At 44.4% G+C, this 26,626-nt stretch overlaps 3 protein-coding genes across 3 annotated transcripts in view; 1 reads left to right on the top strand and 2 right to left on the bottom strand.

The window, feature by feature from the left end:
* Positions 1-4,327: 4,327 nt before the first annotated feature.
* Positions 4,328-10,451, bottom strand: LOC126988133 (uncharacterized). Its single transcript, XM_050845978.1, has 2 exons — positions 9,955-10,451; positions 4,328-9,758 (listed from the first exon to the last, which is right to left on the bottom strand). Exons 1-2 carry the CDS (start codon positions 10,308-10,310, stop codon positions 9,065-9,067), a joined length of 1,050 nt encoding a protein of 349 aa, XP_050701935.1. The 5' UTR covers positions 10,311-10,451; the 3' UTR covers positions 4,328-9,064.
* A 143-nt stretch (positions 10,452-10,594) lies between these two features.
* LOC126988132 (alpha-2-macroglobulin receptor-associated protein-like) lies at positions 10,595-18,722 on the bottom strand. The gene is made up of 7 exons (XM_050845977.1): positions 18,488-18,722; positions 18,017-18,158; positions 17,118-17,288; positions 16,385-16,492; positions 13,300-13,390; positions 12,828-12,984; positions 10,595-12,248 (listed from the first exon to the last, which is right to left on the bottom strand). Exons 1-7 carry the CDS (start codon positions 18,650-18,652, stop codon positions 12,030-12,032), a joined length of 1,053 nt encoding a protein of 350 aa, XP_050701934.1. The 5' UTR covers positions 18,653-18,722; the 3' UTR covers positions 10,595-12,029.
* A 2,940-nt stretch (positions 18,723-21,662) lies between these two features.
* Positions 21,663-26,626, top strand: part of LOC126988135 (centrosome-associated protein CEP250-like) — a 40,914-nt gene continuing 35,950 nt past the window's right edge. Inside the window, 4 exon segments of the mRNA XM_050845980.1 lie at positions 21,663-21,844; positions 22,624-22,712; positions 24,742-24,809; positions 26,191-26,360. Coding sequence (XP_050701937.1) covers positions 21,809-21,844; positions 22,624-22,712; positions 24,742-24,809; positions 26,191-26,360 — 363 coding nt within the window. The 5' untranslated portion in view covers positions 21,663-21,808.

Raw genomic sequence — 26,626 nt, forward strand, 5'->3', positions numbered from 1 at the left:
GGGGTACTTCTATGACCCTGGTGGTAGTCTGAGCCTTCTTCTGTACCGTGAACCTAAAAGAACACTCATTGGAACTCGGTTAACCTACTTTTTGGCCTCTGGGAATAGTTGGTGTGAGGGGTGGGAGCATTTGACAATACCAACCTAAACCAACATCAAAATTCATAACCTCAGTCCATCCATTTCACAAGTCTCGTATAAGTTGTCGGGGTTCCCATGGGTGGTTGCCTGAGCCTGGCGGTAGTTTAGTAGCAAGGCTTCCGCGACGCAGCTTCTCTGTAACACCAAAAAACGTTCGTAACAGGAGTAGCAAACGTTTGGTAATGAGACTTAGCTACAGAAAAAAAACACATTAGTCCCCGCTGAAGCTATCCACTTAAAAACGTATAGGAATGCTTATCACAGCGAAAATATACGAAAAATCTGGTTGAAATCAATGGCTGGCGGACTGGGGTAGTGGCTGGGGGGCTGGGTGACTGACTGGGGTGCTGGGTGGCTGGCTGGGTGTTGGGTGGCTGGCTGGGGTGTGTGGTGGCTGGGTGGGGTGCTAGGTGGCTGGCTGGGGTGCTGTTAGGGCGGGGGCCTTGCGTGAGAGTGAGAGTGTAGGTGAGAGCCGAGTGGTGGGCGGGGCGCGTGTGAGGGGACTGCCGCGCGGCGCACCTGACCGGCCTCCTCCTCTTCCTCGTTCATCTTCTTTTCCTCCTCCTCTTCCTCGTTTCGATCCTCTTCTTCCTCGTTCATCTTCTTTTCCTCCTCCTCTTCCTCCTCCTCCTCTTCCTCGTTCATCTTCTTTTCCTCCTCCTCGTTCCTCTTCCTCCTCCTCCTCTTCCTCGTTTTGATCCTCTTCTTCCTCGTTCACCTTCTTTTCCTCCTCCTCTTCCTCCTCCTCTTCCTCCTCCTCCTCGTCCTCTCCTCCTCATTTCTCCGTCTCCTGTAGTAGTAGTAGTAGTAATAGTAGTAGTAGTAGTAGTAGTAGTAGTAATAAGAGAGAGAAAATCCTATATATGAAGCAGTGGTAGTAAAAATTGTAACAGTAGTAATTGTAGTAGTAGTAGTAGTAGTAGTAGGAGGAGGAGGAGGAGGGGGAAAATTCAAATAAAAAGAGGTGAAACGAAGAAGGGAAATGGCAAGGGGAAAGAGGGGAGGGCAAGGCTATGAGAGAGGGAGGGGAAACTAGTGCCTGCCAGAGCCGTGTGCCGTGTGCCTCCCGCCGCCTGCGTGAGGGAGTGACCCAGAGACATATTCAACAAGGCTTTCATACATAAGAGTTCGTGGCATTTCCAGGGGTAGCTTTATGACCCTGGTGGTAGTCTGACCCTTCTTCTGTACCGTGAACCTAAGGAAACACTCACTAGAACCCGATTGACCACTTTGTTGACCTTTGGAAATAGTTAACATGACAGCCAGAAGCGTCCACATAATAGACGTTACGTAGGAGTTCGTGGCATTTCCAGGGGTAGCTTTATGACCCTGGTGTGGTAGTCTGACCCTTCTTCTGTACCGTGAACCTAAGGAAACACTCACTAGAGACCCGATTGACCTCCTTTTTGGGCTTTGGAAATAGTTAACATGACAGCCAGAAGCGTCCACATAATAGACTGTCGCCAGGGAAAGTCTGCATACCATCACTGATTTTCAACGCGGTTCTGTCTTCCAGTTAGCAGTGTTACGGTGATGCTGTGACGGCGGTGGTGGTGGTGGTGGTGATGAAGGAAGTGGTGGTGGAGAGGATGTTTATAAAGGTTACCGGTGGTGGTGGTGGTGTAGCGGTGGTGTGTGGAGGAGACGAGGAGGATGAGGAGGAGGTAGTGAAAGTTAACAGAGGTGGTGGTGGTGGTGGTGGTGGGGCTCCTCTCTCACACACACACACACGCACACACCTGCCCTCGCCTGTGCAAAGTGTGTGTCGCTCGGGGTCACAGTGCGTGGGAGGAGGAGGAAGGAGGAGGAGAAGGAAGTAGATTTAACGCTTGTAACTCCCTCCTTCTCTCCTTCAATCATATCTCCCTCCCTCTCTTCTTTCCTCCCTGTCATCTTTCCTTCCTTTCTTCTTTCCTTCCTCTCATTTCTCTCTTCTCTCCCTTCTTCTCTCTCCTTCGTCTCCTGCTTTTTTTCCTTCCCTTCTCCCTTTTTCTCTCCTCTCTCTCTCTTCCTCTCATTTCTCTCTTCTTTCCTCTCTCTCATTTCTCTCTTCTCTCTCCTTCGTCTCCTGCTTTTTTTCCTCTCATCTCTTTTCCTTCCCTTCTTTCTCCCTTTTTCTCTCCTCTCTCTCTCTTCCTCTCATTTATCTCTTCTTTCCCCTCTCTCATTTCTCTCTTCTCTCTCCTTCGTCTCCTGCTTTTTTTCCTCTCTCATCTCTTTTCCTTCCCCCCTTTCTCCCTTTTTCTCTGTTCCTCTTCCTCTCCTTACCTTCCTTTCTTCTTCCCTCCCTCTCCTCCTTCCCTCCTCCATTCTATCCTCTCCTCTCCCGTCTCCCTCCCTCCCTCCCTGATAACTTTATAAGCCTCCACACACACAAAAAGGTCGATTGATTGACGTAAATAAGTAGATAAGGATATAGATAGAGATAGAAATAGATGGGCAGATAGATAGAGATAAGCAGATTACTCTTAACAAATACGTACCAAATGACACACACACACACACACACACACACACACACATGAGGGCCTGCCTACACATGACCAGGGGCGTCATTTGGGGGTCTTGGGGGGGGCAGTTGCCCCCCCCCAAGACTCAAGTTGCCCCCCCCAACCTCAGTTTGCCCCCCCTACCAGCGAAGCCTCAAGAAGTAACAGCAGCTGGATTTAGTTATATATATATATATATATATATATATATATATATATATATATATATATATATATATATATATATATATATATATATATATATATATATATATATTTTTTTTTTTAATTATTATTATTATTATTATTATTATTTTGTTGTTGTTGTTGTGTGTGTGTGTGTGTGTGTGTGTGTGAACAGTCAACACTGAGCGGCAGTATTAGGGTTCCGGGAGCAGCAAAGACAGACGTGCTGTAGCCTGTTTAGGAGGTGGGCCTCAGAACTGGTGACGTCGCGGTGGGGGCCTGTGAGAGTGCCAAGCCTAGTGCTTTCCCCATCTCTATCTCGCCCCTGTGTCACTGTGTGCTGTGTGTGTGGATCTACAGTGAGGGTGTAAGCTAGATGAGTGTGCGTGATTTGTTGTGTGAGCGGTGGACATCGTGTATACAGTGTACCGGTATGTGAGTGTGGAGCTTTGCATGAGTGTTTGCGGGTGTCTGTGTGTTGCACCAGCGTAAGAGTGTGGTGAAAAAATGGTGAGCCACCGACGGACAGACCACCAGTGTTTGCTTGCCTCTGTCCTCTGTCCTTCGTCTTAGCAGCTCGATGTAAACCTCCCGACAAGGGAGGAGACGAGGCCGCTATTACCCTCGCACGCTGTGTACCCCTCTCCTGTATAAATCCAATAGTGACCCCAGTCAACCCACCGTTACCTACGTATATACATTGTGTTTTCTTTGCCCGCATATACAGTAGTGAGATTATATAATTTATGCTGAAAAACCTTGCTTATGTGGTTTAAAAAAAGCAAAATATATGGTATATATATATATATATATATATATATATATATATATATATATATATATATATATATATATATATATATATATATGTATATATATATATATATATATATATATATATAGATATAAAGAGAGAGAGAGAGAGAGAGAGAGAGAGAGAGAGAGAGAGAGAGAGAGAGAGAGAGAGAGAAAGCTGATGAAGCTCTTTGCTCACCAAACTGTCTCTGCCCCCCCAAGAAAAATCTGAAATGACGCCCCTGCACATGACAGCTCCAGAGAACAAGTTATTCTTAATCTTTTTTTCTCATGTTTAAGTATTATACAGACAGCGTTATTATCATTGTATGTGAATCCTATTTTTCCATGCCCCCTTCACCTTTGTATCCCTATCAAGCCTCCTCCTCCCAATGCAGTGTAAGCTAACGTGTCTGTTTGTTGCAGCCCGACGCAGTAGTCACCTAACAGTATCTCCCCTGGATGTCGGCATCAGCTGAGGCCTCTGCACAGCGAGACACACACACACACACACACGCAGCGCCTGCTCTCACCAAGCGTCATCAGTCAAGTCGGAGGCAGACTTTCCTCGCCCCACAAGGATCCTGTGCCGCGGCCGCGTCTTCAAGCCGCCGGCGCCGGAGACCCACCACCCTGGACTCGCCGCAGGGCACCCCAGCGGCAGCACCGGGCGCCACCCTGATCAAGCGTTGTGGTCGGCGCCGACACGCTGGTCATGCAGTTTGTCCTTGCCTGGCAACACACCTCCCATCAGGCCACAGTGCATGTGCTGCCAGCCACCAAGATCACTCTTCACACTGTATGTGTTGTCAGTAATATCCTGCTTGTCAGCCGAAGCTTTTTGTGATACCTAATTGTTGCAATCTGCAGATCACGATGTCGTCTAGTGTAGTCGTCAACATCCAGAGTATTTGTGGATCAATGACACGCGTCGGCGGGTGCTCAGAGTGTTGCTGACTCAAGAAACACAACACACGGACGAGATCGAAATACGGAACACAAGTGGCTGGTTCACACCGTGCAATATTTTGAGTAAGGTTCTCCCGGCCGCGCGGAGGGCCGCCGCCGCCGCCGCACCACACAGCTGAGGCGCCGCCACCACCACGTGCTTCCCTCACGCTCTGTACATACTACATTTTGTGCTAGTAACACAGCTTAAGTTTGGATGCAATAGTCTTTTTTTCTTAGTTTGCTGTAATGATATTCAATGTATATATATACATATATATATTGTCACTAGATTTCATTGTCTCAAGCCCACCACATTTCATTGCCTGTGCAAAACTTTTGTTGTCAACACAGTGTTCCAGGATCCACAACACCGCGCCCCACCAGACCAGGGACAAAAGTGACTGTCAGTTTTGCCTTTTTTATCATTGCATTTAAAATTTGCTTCTTTCTTTGCACATGCTTTGATAGGCCTCCAGCAGTGCCAGGCCACATGGCACCTCCCATTGCTAGGCCTCCCAGCAGTGCCAGGCCACACGGCACCTCCTATTGCTAGGCCTCCCAGCAGTGCCAGGCCACACGGCACCTCCTATTGCTAGGCCTCCCAGCAGTGCCAGGCCACACGGCACCTCTCATTGCTAGGCCTCCCAGCCCCGCGGCACTCAGCCTGCCCGGGTGCAACATGTAACCAGGAAGTGGAGAGTGGACATCTTCCAACACTGCATTTCATGTGGATATATTGATATTTAGTGCTAATGACATAATAGAATTTATATTATATAAATATAAATATATATATATTTCAGAGAAGTAATGTATACCAAAGTTATGTTGAACTACAAGACAACAGTCCTGACAGCAGACTTACCGTAGCCATACTTGTATATTTACTCTTGTGTTGATTGTGTAAGATGTCGGGAGTTTTGTTCAGCATGCAAGGCGCGCACGCTCGGGGAAAGGCCACACCCTCCAAGGCATGCGCTGGGCCACGGGAGAAATTCATCCACCCAGAAAGGTAGTGGTAGCAGCAGGAACAGAAGGAGTGGTAGTGGAGCTAGTAGTAGTAGTAGTAGTAGTAGGAGTCATGGTAATAGTAGTACTTGTAGTAGTAGTAGTATTCATGTCAAAGTTTTCCCCCTAATCTTGGCCTTAAAAAATTGTTCAAAAATTGTTCTTTTCCCCGAGCGAGTGCGCCGCGTCACAAACCCTCCGGCCCCGTGTAGCGGCCGGCCTCAGCGCCTGCTTTGTTTTCACAGACTCTTCAGGCAACCTCCTCCCAGATTGAGTCAGTCTCAGACAGACACACATGATAGGAGTAAAGAAAAGAGCACAGCAAGCGATGCAGAGACAGCGGGAGACTGAAGCTGTTAGGTCCGTTCACTGAGGAGCGCCGTGCACTGTGGTTCCTGATTTTGACTGTCCCTGTGTGGCGTCACTTTGTCATCCATCTCGGGGCTCTTTGATGGTTCAGCTTCTCTCTCTCTTTCCTTCTGTTTGGCACGTCTCCACAGCCCCCATCCTAGGCATCCCTTGCTTTAGTTAGGTTACGTTCCTGGAAAAGCCATCATGAAGCGAGTTGATGGCACGAGCAATCATTCACCCCTGTACTCCATTTCCTTCTGTCCAGCAATTTTTTGTTTGTGCGGTTCTCGACAGCCTCGCCACCCTGCCCTTGGTCTCCCTGGCGTCCCTCCTTTTAGTCTGGCGATCATCTCCCCTCCTACCAGTGTCCTAAACATACCAGTCTTCACTCACTTATCTGTCCCTGTTCTCCTGTCCCTCACACACACACATACACACACAGGGGCAGAGCAGTGGCCAGGCAGACTCATCAAGGTGTTGTCCTGAGTCTCTGGGTCATGAGAGCACAGCAGAAGTTAGTTTGCTCCTCGCTGAGTTGAAATAATGATTCAGGCGTCCTTTGCGAGCACCCACACGACAACTGTAGCAATGTAGGAAGTGTGTGTGTGTGTAAGGTACAGACACATCATCCAAGGTGCCGTCACAAGTGCCTGTTTGGGGGCACTTGTCAGGGGAGTGTCGCCATTCGGACCAACGGATGCATAGTTATATTTCTCAACCCAGGACGATGTTTTGGCGCCAATGACCCCACTCCCCTCAAGCTGCTGCCCAGGTGTGTTGTGTCCTACTGAGAGAGAGAGAGAGAGAGAGAGTGTGTGAGTGAGAGAGGGAGGGAGAGAGAAAGAGGAGAGAGCCTGCTTCAAGTCCATTCATGAAGTCTTGCCCGGGCGTGTTGTGTCCTACCGAGAGAGAGAGAGAGAGAGAGAGTGACAGAGGGAGGGAGAGAGAGGAGAGCCTGCTTCAAGTCCATTGCCTACCGAGAGTGTGTGTGTGTGTGTGTGTTAGAGAGGGAGAGAGAGAGAGAGAGAGAGAGAGAGAGGAGAGCCTGCTTCAAGTCTATTCACGAAGTGCTGCCCGGGTGTGTTGTGTCCTACCGAGAGAGAGAGAGAGAGAGAGAGAGAGAGAGAGAGAGAGAGAGAGAGGAGAGCCTGCTTCAAGTCTATTCATAAAATGCTGCCCGGGCATGTTGTGTCCTACCAAGAGAGTGTGTGTGTGTGTGGGTGTGTGTGTGTGTGTGAGAGGGAGAGAGAGAGAGGAGAGTCTGCTTCAAGTCCCTTCATGAAGTGCTGTCCGCCACCTTCCATCACATCCCTCTGTGTTGACTTTCTCGTCTGGGTTTGTTTCCAGCGTCGGTGCGTCAGCGCCTCGGTACCGTTGTTACAAGTTTGGGGCAACCGTTAGTTAGTTTTACGTCCTGCTCTTTCGTGTCCAAACTTTGCTGTGAGTTACTGAGGAGGAGAGCTCAGCGAGTGAGGCAAAAACATCGCTCGCTGAACCGCAATAGAGAATCAGTCACTTGTAATTGGACTCTTTCCCGGCGCCCAAGAGCTGCCAGGGGGAGGAACTGACCTTAGCCGTGAAAAGAATATACTTGTGTGATCTACTGTATAGGAGACTGCGTGGACGTCAGTCATTGAATCATACATAACCTGTTGCATGTGTCTGATACCTCCTCTGATGCTGTCATCCTGCAGGGAGACAGAAAATGTTTCGTCACTAGGAGAATACTTGTGTGAATTTGTGTGGAGAAGCCAGCAAGTAAACGCCAGTCGCAGAAGAGCAATTTTGAGTCCTGTCACATGTATCTGAACTCCTTCCTGGCACCCAACACCCTCCAGGAAGACAGGAGAACCTTTGTCCTAGGAATACTTGTTATCAGTCAACGAAGCCAGACTGCCGGCCCCGCGCAGGCGTCTGGCAGCACCTCACCTCACCAAGCAGGAGCCGGTGTGTGCAGGGTGGTGGATCTAACAAAGTCCTTCGTGCTGTGGTCTTGGAGAGGAGAGTCAGCACATATCCTACTCTGGGCGCCGCGTCCACACAGCGCAGCGGCAGCAGGAGCGCCCAAGACAAACGAGTCCACAAGTTTGTTAGGCTTCCTACGGAGCACCAAAGACTACACAAAAGATTTTTAGGACAGGCATCTGTTTTTCCGTGATCCTTGGGTGGGTTGGTGTTTTTCAGTTAAGATAATCACTTGGGAAAAGGCCAGGAAGCACATGTAGCCTATTGTACGGTGGCAGTAATTGCTATACCTCCCCTTAAGGAACTATGTAATTGGAGTCTAAAAACACTGAAGACTGCACCACAAACCTGGCTACACTGCAACAGACGTGGACTCCATTCACGGATCACAGAGGAGTGGCTGCTTGCCTGTATATAGCACTTGACAGTTATAGAGAAGCTGACAAACTTGACGATACAACACAGGACATTTCTGTAGTCTGGTGCTCTGCAGGAAGCCCGACAGCCTTGGGAGGTGTTTGTGGTGGGCGGTTGGCTGGCCCCGGGCTGTGTGGTGGAGGCGGGTCCCGTAGATCCCCGTATCTTAACAAGGAGGGTAGTGGCACGTCCTCTAATTACTATACCTTGGTCCAGCAGCCGTCAAAAACACTGCTTGCCGCGTGGCCGCCGCTGCCCCTGCCGTGTGCCGGCAGGCCATTCCTATAAGCTAGGTCATAACATGTTCTTGACAATTTTTGCCCACTGGGGAAAGAAAGGAATCAAATATTTTTTTCATGATCACGACACACAGTTGCTTGGTGATTACCGGCAGGGGAGCGCTGCGGAGAGGCGAGGTGGAGGAGGGTGCCGCTGCCGCCCGGCGAGCGCTGTTTTTATCGGCCTGGCTGGCACGGACTATAGCGTTTACATCATCATGTCTTGCGTCTCTAATGCTCATATCATTTGAATTATAACCTATTCGAATGAATGTATAATTAATTTGTTATAAAATATATGTATTTTTAAATATGTTGAATACCTGTTGAACTTTACTTTGCCTTCGTGAGTGAGTGAGTAAGGTGAGCCAGGCAGCAGTGGGCAGGGAGGTATGTGTGGTGCCTTAACCCCTTGGCTGTGGATCTCCTACAAGACCTCACCAAGCTACAGGAATGGAGCAAAAAGTGGCTGCTACAATTCAATTAAGAAAAATGTAAAGTCCTGCACCTTGGGAGGGAATATCCAGCACACCAATACCACATGGGAAATACTCCACTATCCACCACAGAGGCAGAGAAAGACCTGGGAGTATATGTTACCAGGCTACCAATGAAGGGATATCCAGCACACCAATACCACATGGGAAACACTCCACTATCCACCACAGAAGCAGAGAAAGACCTGGGAGTGTATGTTACCAGGCTACCAGTGAAGGGATATCCAGCACACCAATACCACATGGGAAACACTCCACTATCCACCACAGAAGCAGAGAAAGACCTGGGAGTATATGTTACCAGGCTACCAGTGAAGGGATATCCAGCACACCAATACCACATGGGAAACACTCCACTATCCACCACAGAAGCAGAGAAAGACCTGGGAGTGTATGTTACCAGGCTACCAGTGAAGGGATATCCAGCACACCAATACCACATGGGAAACACTCCACTATCCACCACAGAAGCAGAGAAAGACCTGGGAGTATATGTTACCAGGCTACCAGTGAAGGGATATCCAGCACACCAATACCACATGGGAAACACTCCACTATCCACCACAGAGGCAGAGAAAGACCTGGGAGTGTATGTTACCAGGCTACCAGTTAAGGGATATCCAGCACACCAATACCACATGGGAAACACTCCACTGTCCACCACAGAGGCAGAGAAAGACCTGGGAGTGTATGTTACCAGGCTACCAGTGAAGGGATATCCAGTACACCAATACCACATGGGAAACACTTCACTGTCCACCACAGAGGCAGAGAAAGACCTGGGAGTGTATGTTACCAGGCTACCAGTGAAGGGATATCCAGTACACCAATACCACATGGGAAACACTCCACTATCCACCAGAGGCAGAGAAAGACCTGGGAGTATATGTTACCAGGCTACCAGTGAAGGGATATCCAGCACACCAATACCACATGGGGAACACTCCACTGTCCACCACAGAGGCAGAGAAAGACCTGGGAGTATATGTTACCAGGCTATCATTGAAGGGATATCCAGCACACCAATACCACATGGGAAACACTCCACTATCCACCACAGAGGCAGAGAAAGACCTGGGAGTGTATGTTACCAGGCTACCAGTGAAGAGATATCCAGCACACCAATACCACATAGGGAACACTCCACTATCCACCACAGAGGCAGAGAAAGACCTGGGAGTGTATGTAACCAGGCTACCAGTGAAGGGATATCCAGTACACCAATACCACATGGGGAACACTCCACTATCCACCACAGAGGCAGAGAAAGACCTGGGAGTATATGTTACCAGGCTACCAGTGAAAGCCAAATCCGTGCCAATCGCAGCAGACGGGTTAAGGTGAGGTCCAGTCCTGCAGGGGTCAACTCTTCTGTAAGTCTGGAGTATTTGAACACCGCTGAGGGTCAAGTGTAGGGGAGCAATTCTATATGCTGATCAGTTTTCTTTGGGATTCAATTTACCTCCTGATTGAATACATCATTGCCTAGGGGGTCTGGTGCATGTGGCAAAGAACATTTAGCATAAACTTTTATTCAACAATTTCCTGAACTTGGTGAGGATACCTGAGCCATCATCTTGTCATTTTGTATTAATATAACCAACTTATGAGCCAACATGCTGGTGAGAAAGGTTTTACAAATTCTGAGTGGTCCTGAATACTGGTCAGGTCACTGTAGCACAAGGTCTCTCATTCTTTCATACACAGATCAACAACCTGTCTGCTGCTGTCCATCATTTACCCTTAGACGGCGGTGGAACTATATATCAACGGTCCAAAATTCAGTCACTCAGTTTTGTATGGCAGAAATATAACACTTCCAGATTGCTGTAGAATCCATATATAGATGATAGTTGAAACATACATTATGCGGCGTAACTATATTCATGCTACAGTCCTAAGGTTGGCAGTGACTGTATATAGACCATTCATTTTGGGGGAGATACTCCTCAAATACTGCTGCTGTCTAAGAGTTAACATGACCAAGTGGCTGGGATGACTGAGATTCCACAAATTCCTTAAGATATAAAAACATGTTACCAAAATACATAAATTACAATTGCACGCCATATACAGATAGAAAACTTGCAAAAATATCAACTTGGAGAAACATTTGGCCTCAAGCGCATCATTAGACGTAACAAAGTGTGGGTGATCCTTAACCCGCAGCGACGGGCCAAATTTGTGCCAAGATATAAACCTCCCAAAATAGATGATACATAATCTGATCACAAATGCTTTGATATATATTATGAAATGGTTTGTGTGAGGGGTGATTTTTTCTCATTTTTCTCGCTTGGAGGGACCATTAAGAAACATGATCCCCGCTGCTACTGGGTTAAGAGGGACATCATGAAGGACCTAACCAACAGCCACAGGAGTTTGGTGCTTGTCTTTCCTAATGCTACACCTCAGCCTGGACACCTTTGTAATGCCAGAGCCCAGGCTGACAGCTTAGTTGCCGTGCCTTATCTTACACCAACAGTGCAGCTTGTCACTATAAAGTCTAGAATCACAGAAGTCTTTCCTCTTACTGAACATATTTGTGGGCTTGATTACTACCCTACAAGTCAAGCCTAGGAGTACAGTGTGAAGGAATATATCAGTCTAGCCATAACGGTGTTGAATCCTGCTCCTGGATGAGAACAATAATGCCTTGTCATTCACCTCATTTCCTAAACCATGGAGGTAGAATTGGTGGAGTCGACATCTCCCCAATTAAGTGATCAGGTGTGGTCAGGTGTTGTCAGGTCAGGCTCCCTTTTAATAGGCTCGGCCAGGCTCGGGCATCCCCCATCTTTTGGCGGTAAATTTGACAGTTAGCGGGATTAGCGGGCCGTGTCGACTCCACCAATTCTACCTCCATGACCTAAACACGCTGCCTTAGTAACACACACCTGAGCCTCTCGCCCCTCACCCTTTGTGCTGGAGCAGGCTTGGCGGGTGGGGTCTCAGAGCTCCAGGTGTCTCTGTGCGATTCTCATTTCCAAGTCTTCGTGAAGTTTTTCTATTTTGCGCTGCTGCTGTGCGAGCCGCTCCTGCATGACCCGCTGCCCCTCGCTGGTCTGCAACTTCTCAATGTCGTCGCCGGCACGCTCCTGCAGCAAGTCCATTTGGCTGCTCATGTGACGCACCTTCAGCAGCCGGTGCTCGTAGTGCTTCAGCTCGGTCTGCACACAATAAAAAAAAAAAGATAATTAAACTGACTGTGGATTTCCTACCAGAAGACATCACCAAGCTACAGGAATGGAGAAAAAGTGGCTGCTACAATTCAATGAAGGAAAATGTAAAGTCCTGCACCTTGGGAGGGGATATCCAGCATACCAATACCACATGGGAAACACTCCACTGTCCACAACAGAGGCAGAGAAAGACCTGGGACTATATGTTACCAGGCTACCAGTGAAGGGATATCCAGCACACCAATACCACATGGGAAACACTCCACTATCCACCACAGAGGCAGAGAAAGACCTGGGAGTATATGTTACCAGGCTACCAGTGAAGGGATATCCAGCACACCAATACCACATGGGAAACACTCCACTATCCACCACTGAGGCAGAGAAAGACCTGGGAGCATATGTTACCAGGCTACCAGTGAAGGCCAAATCCGTGCCATCACAGCGGACGGGTTAAAAAACTATGATAAGTGAAGGTTTATTTAGTCATGAGTTAGGTGTATATACTCAAGTACCTAGTGTGAATAGGTAGGCAAACACATAGTGGATAAGGTGACCAATACTAACATGCAGGGACTCCAGCTCCTCCCTGGTGAAGTCTCCCCTGATGGCCATCTTCCAGAGGCCGCTCACTTTGGGCTCAATGAACTCCTTCCCGTCCGGCCCACTGATCGTCACCTTGTGCAGGCGGTCCATGTTGTTCTTCAGCTCACGGTGCTTCTCCCTGAAACACACACAGTTTTACTTTAGTTTACTGACTATAAATGAACTGATTGAAGTAGAGATTGAGAGGTGATGGGAATGAGTAGACTTGGGTGAGAAGTTTAGGAAGTAAGTCAATGTTTTAACCTGGTAGCAGCGACGGGACAAATTTGTGGCTTTACCATGTACCAGCGGCGGGCCAAATTTCTGTCATGATATAAACCCAAAAAAATAGATGATGCATAAACTGATCACAAATGCGTTGATATATATTATGAAATGGTTTGTGTGAGTGATGAGTGTAATGATTGAGGCGGGCAGGTGATGATGGCCTTACTTGATGGTGTTGGTTGGGTTGGGTTGTGATTTGTCTGATGCCTCGAGTTCTTGCAGGAGGTCGAATTTCTTGATGTCATTGTCCAGCGTGTCTGAAAAGTAACAATAATAAAAGTAAATAAATAAAAAATATCATACTTGTGTAAATGTGTATAAAGAAGAAGAAGAGAAAGAGTCACATGTAAGGAGAAGAAAAATAAGAAGAAGAAAATGAAGGAATAGGAGAAGCAGAAGAAAAAAGATAACAAAAAAGAAAGAAAAAAGAAAAGGAGAAGAAACATAATAATAACAACATTCTAGACCTCTTCCTTACCTCTAATCCTTCTGCTTACTCTGTCAAACTGTTCTCTCCGTTGGGCTCCTCCGATCATAACCTTATTTCTGTATCCTGCCCACATCCTCTGGACCCACCGAGGGCATTTTGCTTCAGCTCGGTGGGACAACCTGAGGATGTACTTTTCCGATTTCCCGTGGAATGATTATTGCTTCCAGGAGAGAGACCCCTCTGTGTGTGCTCTGCGCATCACAGAGGTGTTTGTCTCTGGACTTTCTCTACTCCTCACGCTAAAAAACCTTGGTTTAATCATGCTTGTTCTCGTGCTATTAAAGATAGAGAGGCAGCTCACAAAAGATTCCAGAGCCTCCGAACTCCCACCAACTTTGATCTATACATTTCGGCCCAGAATCGTGCCAAATCTATTCTCTGACTTACCAAAACTTCTTTTATAAATAGAAAATGTCAACACCTTGCTTCTCCTAATTCTTCCCGTGACTTCTGGCATCTAGCCAAAAATTTCTCCTCCAATTTCACTTCTTCCTCTTTCCCTCCTCTCCTTAACCCTGATGGCAGTACTGCCGTCTCGTCTGTCTCTAAGGCTGAACTCTTCGCTCAAACTTTCTGTAAGAACTCCACCTTGGACGATTCTGGGCATATTCCTCCTACTCATCCCCCCTCTGACTCCTTTATGCCTGTTATTAAGATTCTTCCTAATGATGTTTCTCTGGCCTCAGCTCTCAGAAGGCTTATGGACCTGATGGAGTGCCTCCTATTGTCCTTAAAAACTGTGCTTCTGTGCTGACACCCTGCCCGGTCAAACTCTTTCATCTCTGCCTGTCAACATCTACCTTTCCTTCTTGCTGGAAGTATGCCTTCGTACAGCCTGTGCCTAAGAAGGGTGACCGCTCCAATCCCTCAAACTACCGCCCTATAGCTTTACTTTCATGTCTATCTAAAGCTTTTGAATCAATCCTTAACCGGAAGATTCAAAAGCACCTTTCCACTTCTAACCTTCTATCTGATTATGGGTTCCGTTCTACTGGTGATCTTCTTGCTCTCTTAACTGACTCTTGGTCATCCTCTCTTAGCCGTTTCGGTGAAACTTTCTCTGTTGCGCTAGACATATCGAAAGCCTTCCATAGAGTCTGGCACCAGTCTTTGCTTTCTAAACTGCCCTCTCTCGGATTCTATCCCTCTCTCTGTTCCTTTATCTCCAGTTTCCTTTCCGGCCGTTCTATCTCTGCGGTGGTAGACAGTCACTGTTCTTCCCCTAAACCTATCAACAGTGGTGTTCCACAGGGCTCTGTCCTATCACCCACTCTCTTCCTGTTATTCATCAATGATCTTCTTTCCATAACAAACTGTCCTGTCCACTCATACGACTCCACTCTGCATTATTCAACTTCTTTCAATAGAAGACCATCACAACAGGAAGTACACGACTCCAGACTGGAGGCTGCAGAACGCTTAACCTCAGACCTTGCTATCATTTCCGATTGGGGCAGAAGAAACCTTGTGTCCTTCAATGCCTCAAAAACTCAATTTCTCCACCTATCAACTCAACACAATCTTCCAAACACCTATCCCCTATTCTTCGACAACATTCAGCTGTCACCTTCTTCAACACTAAACATCCTCGGCCTTTCCTTAACTCAAAATCTCAACTGGAAACTTCATATCTCCTCTCTTGCTAAATCAGCTTCCTCAAGGTTATCGGCGTTCCGCCAGTTTTTCTCCCAGTTGCTATCCATATACAGGGCCTTGTCCCTCGTATGGAGTATGCATCTCACGACAGCTCTTCTGGACAGAGATTCTCAGTTATTCCGTGGACCAAATGGTATACTCAGTGATGAGGAGTGTCTTTGATGCAGGAAAGAAATGAACTAATTTCCTCTCTTTGAAGAGGAGGTGAAGGACATCTAATGCTTTATTACAACATTTTTACATGTTGCTGTATTATTAATTGGGTATAAGAACAATTTAAATTTTCTAGGCCTTATATAAAAAGTCATACAATGCAAGAAACATTATTTTTTTCTGTTTATTCAAGACTTCACGGTTCCTATGATAATTTAAGCCAACACTTCAGACTCAACTATCCACAACAGTTCTCCTTCACTTCAAACCATAAGCATGAAGAGTGCTGGGACAAATTTAAAAGTCTGTATGAATATGTGGTGCTATGGCTGGGCTTCCCACAGCCAATCTCCAAACTCGCACCTGTGGGTGGAGCTTAGCAAAGCTCAGCAATATAGATGATACCATTTTCCACCCACTGATAGGAGCTCTAAGGCTAGTTAAAAATATATTTACAAGGGAGAAATAACGAAGGGAGAAAGAGATTTCATGGAACAGAAGGAGAATAAAGAAAATAAAAGCAGTTTATTCTAACGAGGTCTCAATTAAACCCATCAATGTAAATTTTCTGCTATATAGTGTATGTCATATTTTCCATTATTGCATTAATGTTTCAACGTTTGTTTGATTTGAGAAACTAGGGTTTGAATATCTCTCTCATCAGCTCCTCCTCCTACTGATAGTCTTCTACCTAAAAAAAAAAAAAAAAAAAGAAGAAGAAAAAGAATTAGAAGAAGAAGAAGGAAAGGAGAAGAAAAAAAAAGAAGAAAACAAGAAGATAAAGACAAAAAACAAACAGAAAAAGAACAAGAAAAAAACAGCAGAAGAAAAGTCACATACATCAGTACCAACAACCTTACACATCCACAAAATCCCACACCATTCACAAGCCCAGCCCGTGATCAGACCATGCATGACTCAACTACAACAAGGCGAGGGCGGTGCTACTCACTCTGGTCATCCTGGTGCTGCTGTGCTTTCTCCTGGACCAGCGCATAGTACTCATCCACTTTGTCCTGGTGGTGCTGGAACTCCTCCTTCAGGGCCTTCAGCTCCACCTCTGAGGAGATTAGAAGCATTGTGTATCACCACCAATAACAACAACTCCAACCATTCAATCTCTACCTAACCTCTTCAAAATACAACTTCTTCACTCATTTGAGGAGATAATCACTTTGTACTACAGCTGAGCTACTATTTACCATGATTTTTCTCTAAGGGTTTCCTCATAACCTACCCTTGAGCTGACCACACACACACACACACACACACACACACACACACACACACACACGCACTAAGAGGACACAGCAAGAAATTGAGGGAGGGGACTTGTTTGAAAGACCTAAAGAAGTTCAGTTTTCCATACAGGAGTGTGAAACATGGAATGAACTCAGCAAAGACACTGAAGTGGGCAGTGTCCAGAAAATGAAGGAAAAGCTGGACAAATACAGATTGGGAGACAGGACTGACTCAGCTTGACCTCAGGCCCTTGTATACTACAGATAAGTAAATACACAAAATAAAATAAATACATAAATAAATAAATAAATAAATAATGAAAAATAAATGTCCCCACTTATCCTAACATATGAATCAGGTGGAAAGGAAGGAGTGCAGACACTTTCAGCCACTTGTTTAGTAGCCCCAAAACACCTGAGACGCCGAGAGGTCCGTGGCATTACCTGTGAACCCGGATGCCTCGGCCTTGGCCCACAGCTTGTTCAGTTTCTTGTCCTTGAAAATGGCCTTGAGAATCTCGCGGTCCTTCACCTCATTCATGTACGCCTCGGTGGCCGCCCCGGCACGGTTCTCCTCGCGCAGGTCAGCGTTGAGTCCGTACTTCTCCATTATGTCTGCAGGAAAGAAGCGTAAGTGGATCAATGAGAATAGAACTGTCGGAGGTTATGGATTCCAAGTCTAATATGCAGGACAAGATGCTGGAAGTAGACTCAGAAGAAGAGTAAGTACAGTAGTCTCTATTCAATGTGACAGACACCAGAGCAATTCAAGCAAAACGTAGGTGTTATTTCAATGAGATTTATCGATTTGGGACATATAGGAATTTTTTTTTGGTGTGTGTGTGGGTGTGTGTGTGTGTGTGTGTGTGTGTGTGTGAAGGAGTCAGTTCAACCCCTTGACTGTATTTCCTACCAGAAGACATCACCAAGCTACAGGAATGGAACAAAAAGTGGCTGCTACAACTCAATGAAGAAAAAATTGTAAAGTCCTGCACCTTGGGAGGGGATATCCAGCACACCAATACCACATGGGAAACACTCCACTATCCACCACAGAGGCAGAGAAAGACCTGGGAATATGTGTTACCAGGCTACCAGGGAAGGCGAAATCCGTGCCAATCGCAGCAGACAGGTTAAGAGTGCATCCATCTATCTATCTATATGTATCTATTTATCTATCTATCTATCTACTTATCTATCTATCTATCTACTTATCTATCTATCTATCTACTTATCTATCTATCTATGTATCATTATAAGGGGCCTGGATGGTAGTTGGCCCAGGCCCGTCATGGCGCAGGCAAGTGTTTATAGTGGCGCCATCTTCTCTTGGCTACACTCACTCTTCAGCTTCTTCCTCAGCTCCGCCTCCTTCAGCCCGTCCTTGTCCATGTTGTCGGCCCTCAGCTTCTTGAGGGTGAGCTCCTCCTTGTCCTGCATCTTCAGCTCGGAGAGGAGACGATTCAGCTTGGGCTCGGACAGGCGCTGTGTGGGGGATTGACAAGCCTTGATATGTACTCCTCAATCTATCTTTATTTACTTATATTTTTGGCTTTGTCGATTTTCTGTTAAGTTTCTATTCAAGTTTCTTCCTTTAAGTTGCTTTTCTACTTTGGTTTATTTCTTCACGGTCTATTTTCTTATACTATAGAAAGAAACGTAACAGCTTGATAGAAGAAAGAAGAAGAAGAAAAGGAAGAAGAAGAAAGAAACGGAACAGCTTGAAGGAAGAAGAAGAAAAAGAAAGGAAAAGAAAGAAACAGAATAGCTCAAAAGAAAAAGAAGAAGAAGACGCAGAAGAAGAAGCATCTCACCCTGACAGCCTTCTCCCAAAGCATGTTGAGTTTCCCCATCCTGAAGGGCGCCTCCTCCACCTTCACCCTGTCCTTGCTGTTGGCCTGCTCACTGTACTTGTTCTCGAAGGCACACACGCACGCCCACGCCCACGCCCACAGGAACACCACTCGCAAGGACGCCATGAGGAACAGAAACAGGAAAAATTCTCCGGCTGGCTTGTTGTTGTTGATGTTGTTGACGTTCGCCTTTTCAACGGCACCCTTTTTTTTTTCCTTTTTCCAGTATATTTTTTCCCTTATTATTGATGTTATATTATTTATTTTTGTCAGTGAGGTAAATTAATTAGTTTATGCTTTGTTGGGAGACACTAATTACACAGGGATCGGTTTATCAGACACTCACGTAAGTCAAACTGTTTGTACCATTAATAAATCTGAAGCTCCTTTGTTGTAGTCAGACACTCACGTAAGTCAAACTGTTTGTACCATTAATAAATCTGAAGCTCTTTTGTTGTAGTCAGACACTCACGTAAGTCAAACTGTTTGTACCATTAATCAATCTGAAGCTCCTTTGTTGCAGTCAGACACTCACGTAAGTCAAACTGTTTGTACCATTAATAAATCTAGCTGAAGCTCCTTTGTTGTAGTCAGACACCCACGTAAGTCAAACTGTTTGTACCATTAATCAATCTGAAGCTCCTTTGTTGTAGTCAGACACTCACGTAAGTCAAACTGTTTGTACCATTAATAAATCTGAAGCTCCTTTGTTGTAGTCAGACACTCACGTAAGTCAAACTGTTTGTACCATTAATAAATCTGATGATTGATTGATTGATAGTTTATTCCCGTAAGTCAAACTGTTTGTACCATTAATCAATCTGAAGCTCCTTTGTTGTAGTCAGACACCCACGTAAGTCAAACTGTTTGTACCATTAATAAATCTGAAGCTCTCCTTTGTTGTAGTCAGACAGTCAGACACTCACGTAAGTCAAACTGTTTGTACCATTAATAAATCTGAAGCTCCTTTGTTGTAGTCAGACACTCACGTAAGTCAAACTGTTTGTACCATTAATCAATCTGAAGCTCCTTTGTTGTAGTCAGACACCCACGTAAGTCAAACTGTTTGTACCATTAATAAATCTGAAAAGCTCCTTCTCCCTTGTTGTTTCAGACCTGTAAGTCAAACTGTTTGTACCATTAATAAATCTGAAGCTCCTTTGTTGTAGTCATGCAGACACTCACGTAAGTCAAACTGTTTGTACCATTAATCAATCTGAAGCTCTTTTGTTGTAGTCATGAGACACTCACGTAAGTCAAACTGTTTGTACCATTAATAAATCTGAGCTCCTTTGTTAATTGTAGTCAGACACTCACGTAAGTCAAACTGTATATATTAATAGATGACCATACCTTGACAGTTTGGATCTCCGAGGACTGAAATAATAAATAATAAAGAAATAAATGATAAATAAACAGTAAAAAACGAGGAATGCAAGGGTGAAACTTATGAAAACAGACAAAATAATGGAGATCCAAATTCTATAGGACCACATAACTGACTTTACCTTAACATTTTGAAACACCGAGGACTGAAATGACAAATAAAAGCTAAATAAACGATAAATAACTAATAAAAACCGAGAAATCCTATGAAAACAAGCAAAATAATGGAGACCCAAATTCTATAGTACCATTAATAAATCTGAAGCTCCTTGATAGTTTGAAACACCATGTAAGTCAAACTGAATTAATAAATCTGATGATTGATTGATTGATTGATTGATAGTTTATTGTTGCAAGTAAAACAACAAAGGAGAAGGGAGGGCCGAGCATGCCATCCCAACCCCGGCCCAGGCAGTAGAGTGTGGTTACCATCTATCGTAGTTTATCGAGCGAGGAATTTTATTTGAGACGGAAAAGAAGAAAGACGATAAATAGTACTCCCTTCTCCCTTGTTGTTTACCTGCAACAATAAATTATCAATCAATCAATCCTATATAGGCCTACGCAGGGGAAATTTTATGGAGAGGCCCAACTCAAATTACCAGCTTCCGAGGACCATAAGATATTTAAGATTACAAATAGATAAATACAGAAATAAAGAAACAATGAAACGTGAAATACACCGGTGATATTATATGAAAATAGTAAAATAATGGAGCCTTAAAACCCCTATACACGTATATATATAGATGACCATACCTTGACAGTTTGGATCTCCGAGGACTGAAATAATAAATAATAAAGAAATAAAAGATAAATAAACAGTAAAAAACGAGGAATACAAGGGTGAAACTTATGAAAACAGACAAAATAATTGAGATCCAAATTCTATAGGACCACATAACTGACTTTTATTACCTTGACAGTTTGAAACACCGAGGACTGAAATAATAAAGAATAACTAAATAAACGATAAATAACTAATAAAAACCGAAAAATCCTATGAAAACAGCAAATAATGGAGACCCAAATTCTATATAGTACCACATAACTGACTTTACCTTGACAGTTTGAAACACCGAGGACTGAAATAATAAATAAAAGCTAAATAAACGATAAATAACTAATAAAAAAAGGAGAAATTCTATGAAAACAGCAAATAATGGAGACCCAACTTCTATATAGTACCACATAACTGACTTTACCTAGACAGTTTGAAACACCGAGGACTGAAATAATAAATAAAAGCTAAATAAACGATAAATAACTAAGAAAAACCGAAAAATCCTATGAAAACAAGCAAAATAATGGAGACCCAAATTCTATATAGTACCACATAACTGACTTTACCTTAACAGTTTGAAACACCGAGGACTGAAATAATAAATAAAAGCTAAATAAACGATAAATAACTAATAAAAACCGAGAAATCCTATGAAAACAGCAATATAATGGAGACCCAAATTCTATAGGACCACATAACTGACTTTACCTTGACAGTTTGAAACACCGAGGACTGAAATAATAAATAATAGCTAAATAAACGATAAATAACTAGTAAAAAAACCGAAAAATCCTATGAAAACAAGCAAGTAATGGAGACCCAACCCTTATATTTAGCTATAACACCACTTTAAGAGCCTGTACCATACAAATCAAATCTCTAAGGACCAAAATAATAAATAAATAGCTAAATAAACGATAAATAACAGTAAAAAACCCGAGATATCCAAGGGTTCAACGGGGTATCTGGCAACACTGACAGGCTGGAGTTTGAATCGGGCAGATAGACGAGAGAGGCAAGAAGGGCGGCCGCTGGTGGTTTTATTTTAACTTTTATGCCGTTTTCTCCGCCATTAACGCCCCGAGGAGCACACACGCACCACCGAAAGCAAGATGGAGGCTTCTACTAGTGATGTGCTGCTTAGATGTGTGAGTAGAGGAGGAGGGAGAGTCGGGGTGGCCATTTCTTAATTTTATTTTTTGTCCTTTTTCTGGTCTCCTCTCCTCCACTTCCTTGTTTTCTTTCATGTTTCTTTCTCTTTTTCTCTCTTCTTTTCCCTTCCTTTATCGTGTCTTCCCTTCCCTTCCCTTCCTTTACTGTGTCTTCCCTTCCCTTCTATCCCTTTCCCTTCCCTTCCCATTATTTGTGTTCTCGTATTTTCTTCCTGTCTCCCTTCCTTCCTTCCCTTCCCTTCCCTTCCTTTACTGTGTCTTCCCTTCCCTTCCCTTCCTCTATCATGTCTTCCTTCCCTTCTATCCCTTTCCCTTCCCTTCCCATTATTTGTGTTCTCGTATTTTCTTCCTGTCTCCCTTCCTTCCTTCCCTTCCCTTCCCTTCCTTTACTGTCTCTTCCCTTCCCTTCCCTTCCCTTCCTTTACTGTGTCTTCCTTTCCCTTCCCTTCCTTTCCCTTCCTTTCCCTTCCCTTCCCTTCCTTTACTGTGTCTTCCCTTCCCTTCCCTTCCTCTATCATGTCTTCCTTCCCTTCTATCCCTTTCCCTTCCCTTCCCATTATTTGTGTTCTCGTATTTTCTTCCTGTCTCCCTTCCTTCCCATTCCTTCCCTTCTCTTCCCCTCCATTTCCCACTTCTCTCCCTTCCCTTCCCTTCCCTTCCCATTATTTGCATTCTCATTAATCTGAAACACACCTACTCTCTATGTACTTACTATAAACTATCTATCTATTTACTGTATGGTGATCTGTTTCCAGCTGAATGTCCTGCAGCTGACCCAGGACCAGTGCCCCTCCTTGCAACACTTGGCAGATGGGAGAGTCTACAGTCGCCTCGTCAGCATCCTGTGAGTGGTGACCTCGTTTTGACCTCATTCATGTTAACGAACACCTCAAAAAGAGTTAGGTTGGAGCTTTGCCTTTGTAACTGTAAACTTTTAAGGAAGCATTTATGAATTTTCTGAGTCAGACCTATAGTAACTGTTTTGGGTTTTGTTAGGTTAGGTTAGGTTAAGGTATCTTCAAACACATGATAGCCAGCACCTTATGGCATAGATCAACAAAGAATGACCTCACTTTGTTGCATAGAGAGTCTCATTAGTAAGGAAGCATATATGAATTTTCTGAGTCAGACCTGTAGTAACTGTTTTGGGTTTTGTTAGGTTAGGTTAAGGTATCTTTAAACACATGATATCCAGCACCTTTTGGTTTAAATCAACAAAGAATGACCTCATTTCGTTGCATAGAAAGTCTCATTAGTAAGGAAGCATATATGAATTTTCTGAGTCAAGACCTATAGTAACTGTTTTGGGTTTTGTTAGGTTAGGTTAAGTTTAGGGTATCTTCGAACACATGATAGCCAGCACCTTATGGCATAGATCAACAAAGAATGACCTCACTTCGTTGCATAGAAAGTCTCATTAGTAAGGAAGCATATATGAATTTTCTGAGTCAAGACCTATAGTAAATGTTTGGGGTTTTGTTAGGTTAGGTTAAGGTATCTTTAAACACATGATATCCAGCACCTTTTGGTTTAAATCAACAAAGAATGACCTCACTTTGTTGCATAGAAAGTCTCATTAGTAAGGAAGCATATATGAATTTTCTGAGTCAAGACCTATAGTAACTGTTTTGGGTTTTGTTAGGTTAAGTTTAGGGTATCTTCAAACACATGATAGCCAGCACCTTATGGCATAGATCAACAAAGAATGACCTCACCTCATTGCATAGAAAGTCTCATTAGTAAGGAAGCATATATGAATTTTCTGAGTCAAGACCTATAGTAACTGTTTTGGGTTTTGTTAGGTTATGTTAGGTTAAGTTTAGGGTATCTTCAAACACATGATAGCCAGCACCTTATGGCATAAATCAACAAAGAATGACCTCACTTTGTTGCATAGAAAGTCTCATTAGTAAGGAAGCATATATGAATTTTCTGAGTCAAGACCTATAGTAACTGTTTTGAGTTTTGTTAGGTTATGTTAGGTTAAGTTTAGGGTATCTTCAAACACATGATAGCCAGCACCTTATGGCATAAATCAACAAAGAATGACCTCACTTTGTTGCATAGAAAGTCTCATTAGTAAGGAAGCTTATATAAATTTTCTGAGTCAAGACCTATAGTAACTGTTTTGGGTTTTGTTAGGTTAGGTTAAGGTATCTTCAAACACATGATATCCAGCACCTTTTGGTTTAAATCAACAAAAAATGACCTCACTTTGTTGCATAGAAAGTCTCATTAGTAAGGAAGCATATATGAATTTTCTGAGTCAAGACCTATAGTAACTGTTTTGGGTTTTGTTAGGTTTGGTTAAGTTTAGGGTATCTTCGAACACATGATAGCCACCAGCACCTTATGGCATAGATCAACAAAGAATGACCTCACTTCGTTGCATAGAAAGTCTCATTAGTAAGGAAGCATATACAAATTTTCTGAGTCAAGACCTATAGTAACTGTTTTGGGTTTTGTTAGGTTTGGTTAAGTTTAGGGTATCTTCGAACACATGATAGCCACCAGCACCTTACAGTATAAATCAACACAGAATGACCTCACCTTGTTGCATAGAAAGTCTCATTAGTAAGGAAGCATATATGAATTTTCTGAGTCTAACTGTTTTGGGTTGTGTTAGGTTTGGTTAGGTTAAGTTTACAGTATCTTCCTGCTTTTTAATATTTATCCTTTCTTGTGTAACCTAATTACCTTAACACATTTCATTGTCTACTCAGGATCATTAGTTCCACCACTCCAGGCAAAGGTGTGCTATCATAGAGGTAACCTGACGACAAGGATTAAGCGACTTATATAACAGTGTACATCAATAAGTTTAGTGTGCATGAGTTGAGCTGCTTTTAATATCTCACTTTCCTTCTTTCCAGCAAAAATGAACAAATCGTCAATCAGAATTTGGCGTCCCTCACACCCACCCTGGAGGCACTGCTGCAAGGTGAGTCCTGAGGGTGAGGCAACTCATTCCTCGCCTGCATACACTCATGGGGGTGTGACAGTACCTTTCCCGGGGTGACAGTCATGGGGTATTGGGAACACTGTCCACCCTTAGTCTCTGCCATCCTTAAAAGTTCAAGGCTACTGATTCATCCCTTAGGTAGTCATGGGATTTCAGGGGTCAGGGAGCACTGTCCACTCTGAGCCTCTGCCATCCTTATAAGTTCAAGATTACCGATTCATCCCTTAGATAGTCATGGGATTTCAGGGGTCAGGGAGCACTGTCCACTCTGAGCCTCTGCCATCCTTATAAGTTCAAGGTTACCGATTCATACCTTAGATAGTCAAGGGATTTCAGGGGTCAGGGAGCACTGTCCACTCTGAGCCTCTGCCATCCTTATAAGTTCAAGGTTACCGATTCATACCTTAGATAGTCAAGGGATTTCAGGGGTCAGGGAGCACTGTCCACTCTGAGCCTCTGCCATCCTTATATGTTCAAGGCTACTGATTCATCCTTCAGACAGTCCATCGTTCTTTGCATCTTCTCTCATTGTGGATTTGCATAAGATAAGGATGTTGACACGAGGCAAGAAATTTTGTCATAGCTGTAAGTTCTTTTATCAGACTAGACAGTGTATGAAGACTTTCCAGACTTGAGAATAAGGTGAACAGGACAGTGAGAGGAGTGACTATCAAATATATTGCCCTCCTCACACACACACATACACACCCACCATCAGTTTGCTTCACACTGCCATTTGTTAACCCGTCCACTGCGATTGACACAGATTTTGCCTTCACTGGTAGCCTGGTAACATAATACTCCCAGGTCTTTCTCTGCTGCTGTGGTGGATAGTGGAGTGTTTCCCATGTGGTATTGGTGTGCTGAATATCCCTTCACTGGTAGCCTGGTAACATACACTCCCAGGTCTTTCTCTGCCGCTGTGGTGGATAGTGGAGTGTTTCCCATGTGGTATTGGTGTGCTGAATATCCCTTCACTGGTAGCCTGGTAACATAATACTCCCAGGTCTTTCTCTGCCGCTGTGGTGGATAGTGGAGTGTTTCCCATGTGGTATTGGTGTGCTGAATATCCCTTCACTGGTAGCCTGGTAACATAATACTCCCAGGTCTTTCTCTGGTGCTGTGGTGGATAGTGGAGTGTTTCCCATGAGGTATTGTTATGCAGGATATCCCCTCCCAAGGTGCAGGACTTCACATTTTTCTTCATTGAATTGTAGCAGCCATTTTTTGCTCTACTCTTTTAGCTTGGTGATGCCTTCTTGTAGGAAATCCACAGTCAAGGGGTTAAGTCACACACACCTTCATAGATCCTTAGGCAGAGCAATCCCATTTTTAACAGGCTGAATAATCCCTTTTCCAGAGCACTTTGCAGCGACCAACCTTGTGGTGTTTGAGGAGGCCGTGGGAGGCAACAGGGAGGAGCTGACCAAGCTGACCCTGCTGCTCCTCTACATCGCCCTCTTCACAGACGCCAAGCTGAGGGGTCGGCTGGTCAACACCTCGGCGCTGGACCAGGCAACGCAGGCCAGGGTAAGACCAGTAGCACGGACCTACAGCTTTTCTGGGTCAAGACTTAGAGTAACTGTTTGGGGATTTTTTAGGTTAGGTTAGGTTAAGTTTAGGGTGTCTTCAAACACATGATAGCCAGCAACTTATGGTTACAATCAACAAAGAATGACCTCACTTTGTTGCATAGAAAGTCACATTAGTAAGGAAGCACATATGAATTTTGTGAGGTTAAGTTAGATTAAGTTTAAGGTATCTTCAAACACATGACAGCCAGCAACTTATGGTAT

The sequence above is a fragment of the Eriocheir sinensis genome, chromosome 68 (genome assembly GCF_024679095.1).
Source record: "Eriocheir sinensis breed Jianghai 21 chromosome 68, ASM2467909v1, whole genome shotgun sequence".
NCBI lineage: Eukaryota > Metazoa > Arthropoda > Malacostraca > Decapoda > Varunidae > Eriocheir > Eriocheir sinensis.

Bases quoted from the DNA above. Each gene is read 5' to 3' on its own strand.
- LOC126988132 (XM_050845977.1), bottom strand. From the start codon at position 18,652: ATGGCGTCCTTGCGAGTGGTGTTCCTGTGGGCGTGGGCGTGGGCGTGC. The intron at 17,289-18,016 runs GTGAGTGTAGCC...TCTTTCCTGCAG, and splicing joins GCTGAGGAAGAAGCTGAAGA to ACATAATGGAGAAGTACGGA. The intron at 16,493-17,117 runs GTAATGCCACGG...TAATCTCCTCAG, and splicing joins CGAGGCATCCGGGTTCACAG to AGGTGGAGCTGAAGGCCCTG.
- LOC126988133 (XM_050845978.1), bottom strand. From the start codon at position 10,310: ATGTGGTATTGGTGTACTGGATATCCCTTCACTGGTAGCCTGGTTACA. The intron at 9,759-9,954 runs GTCTTTCTCTGC...ATACACTCCCAG, and splicing joins CTGGTAACATATACTCCCAG to GTCTTTCTCTGCCTCTGTGG.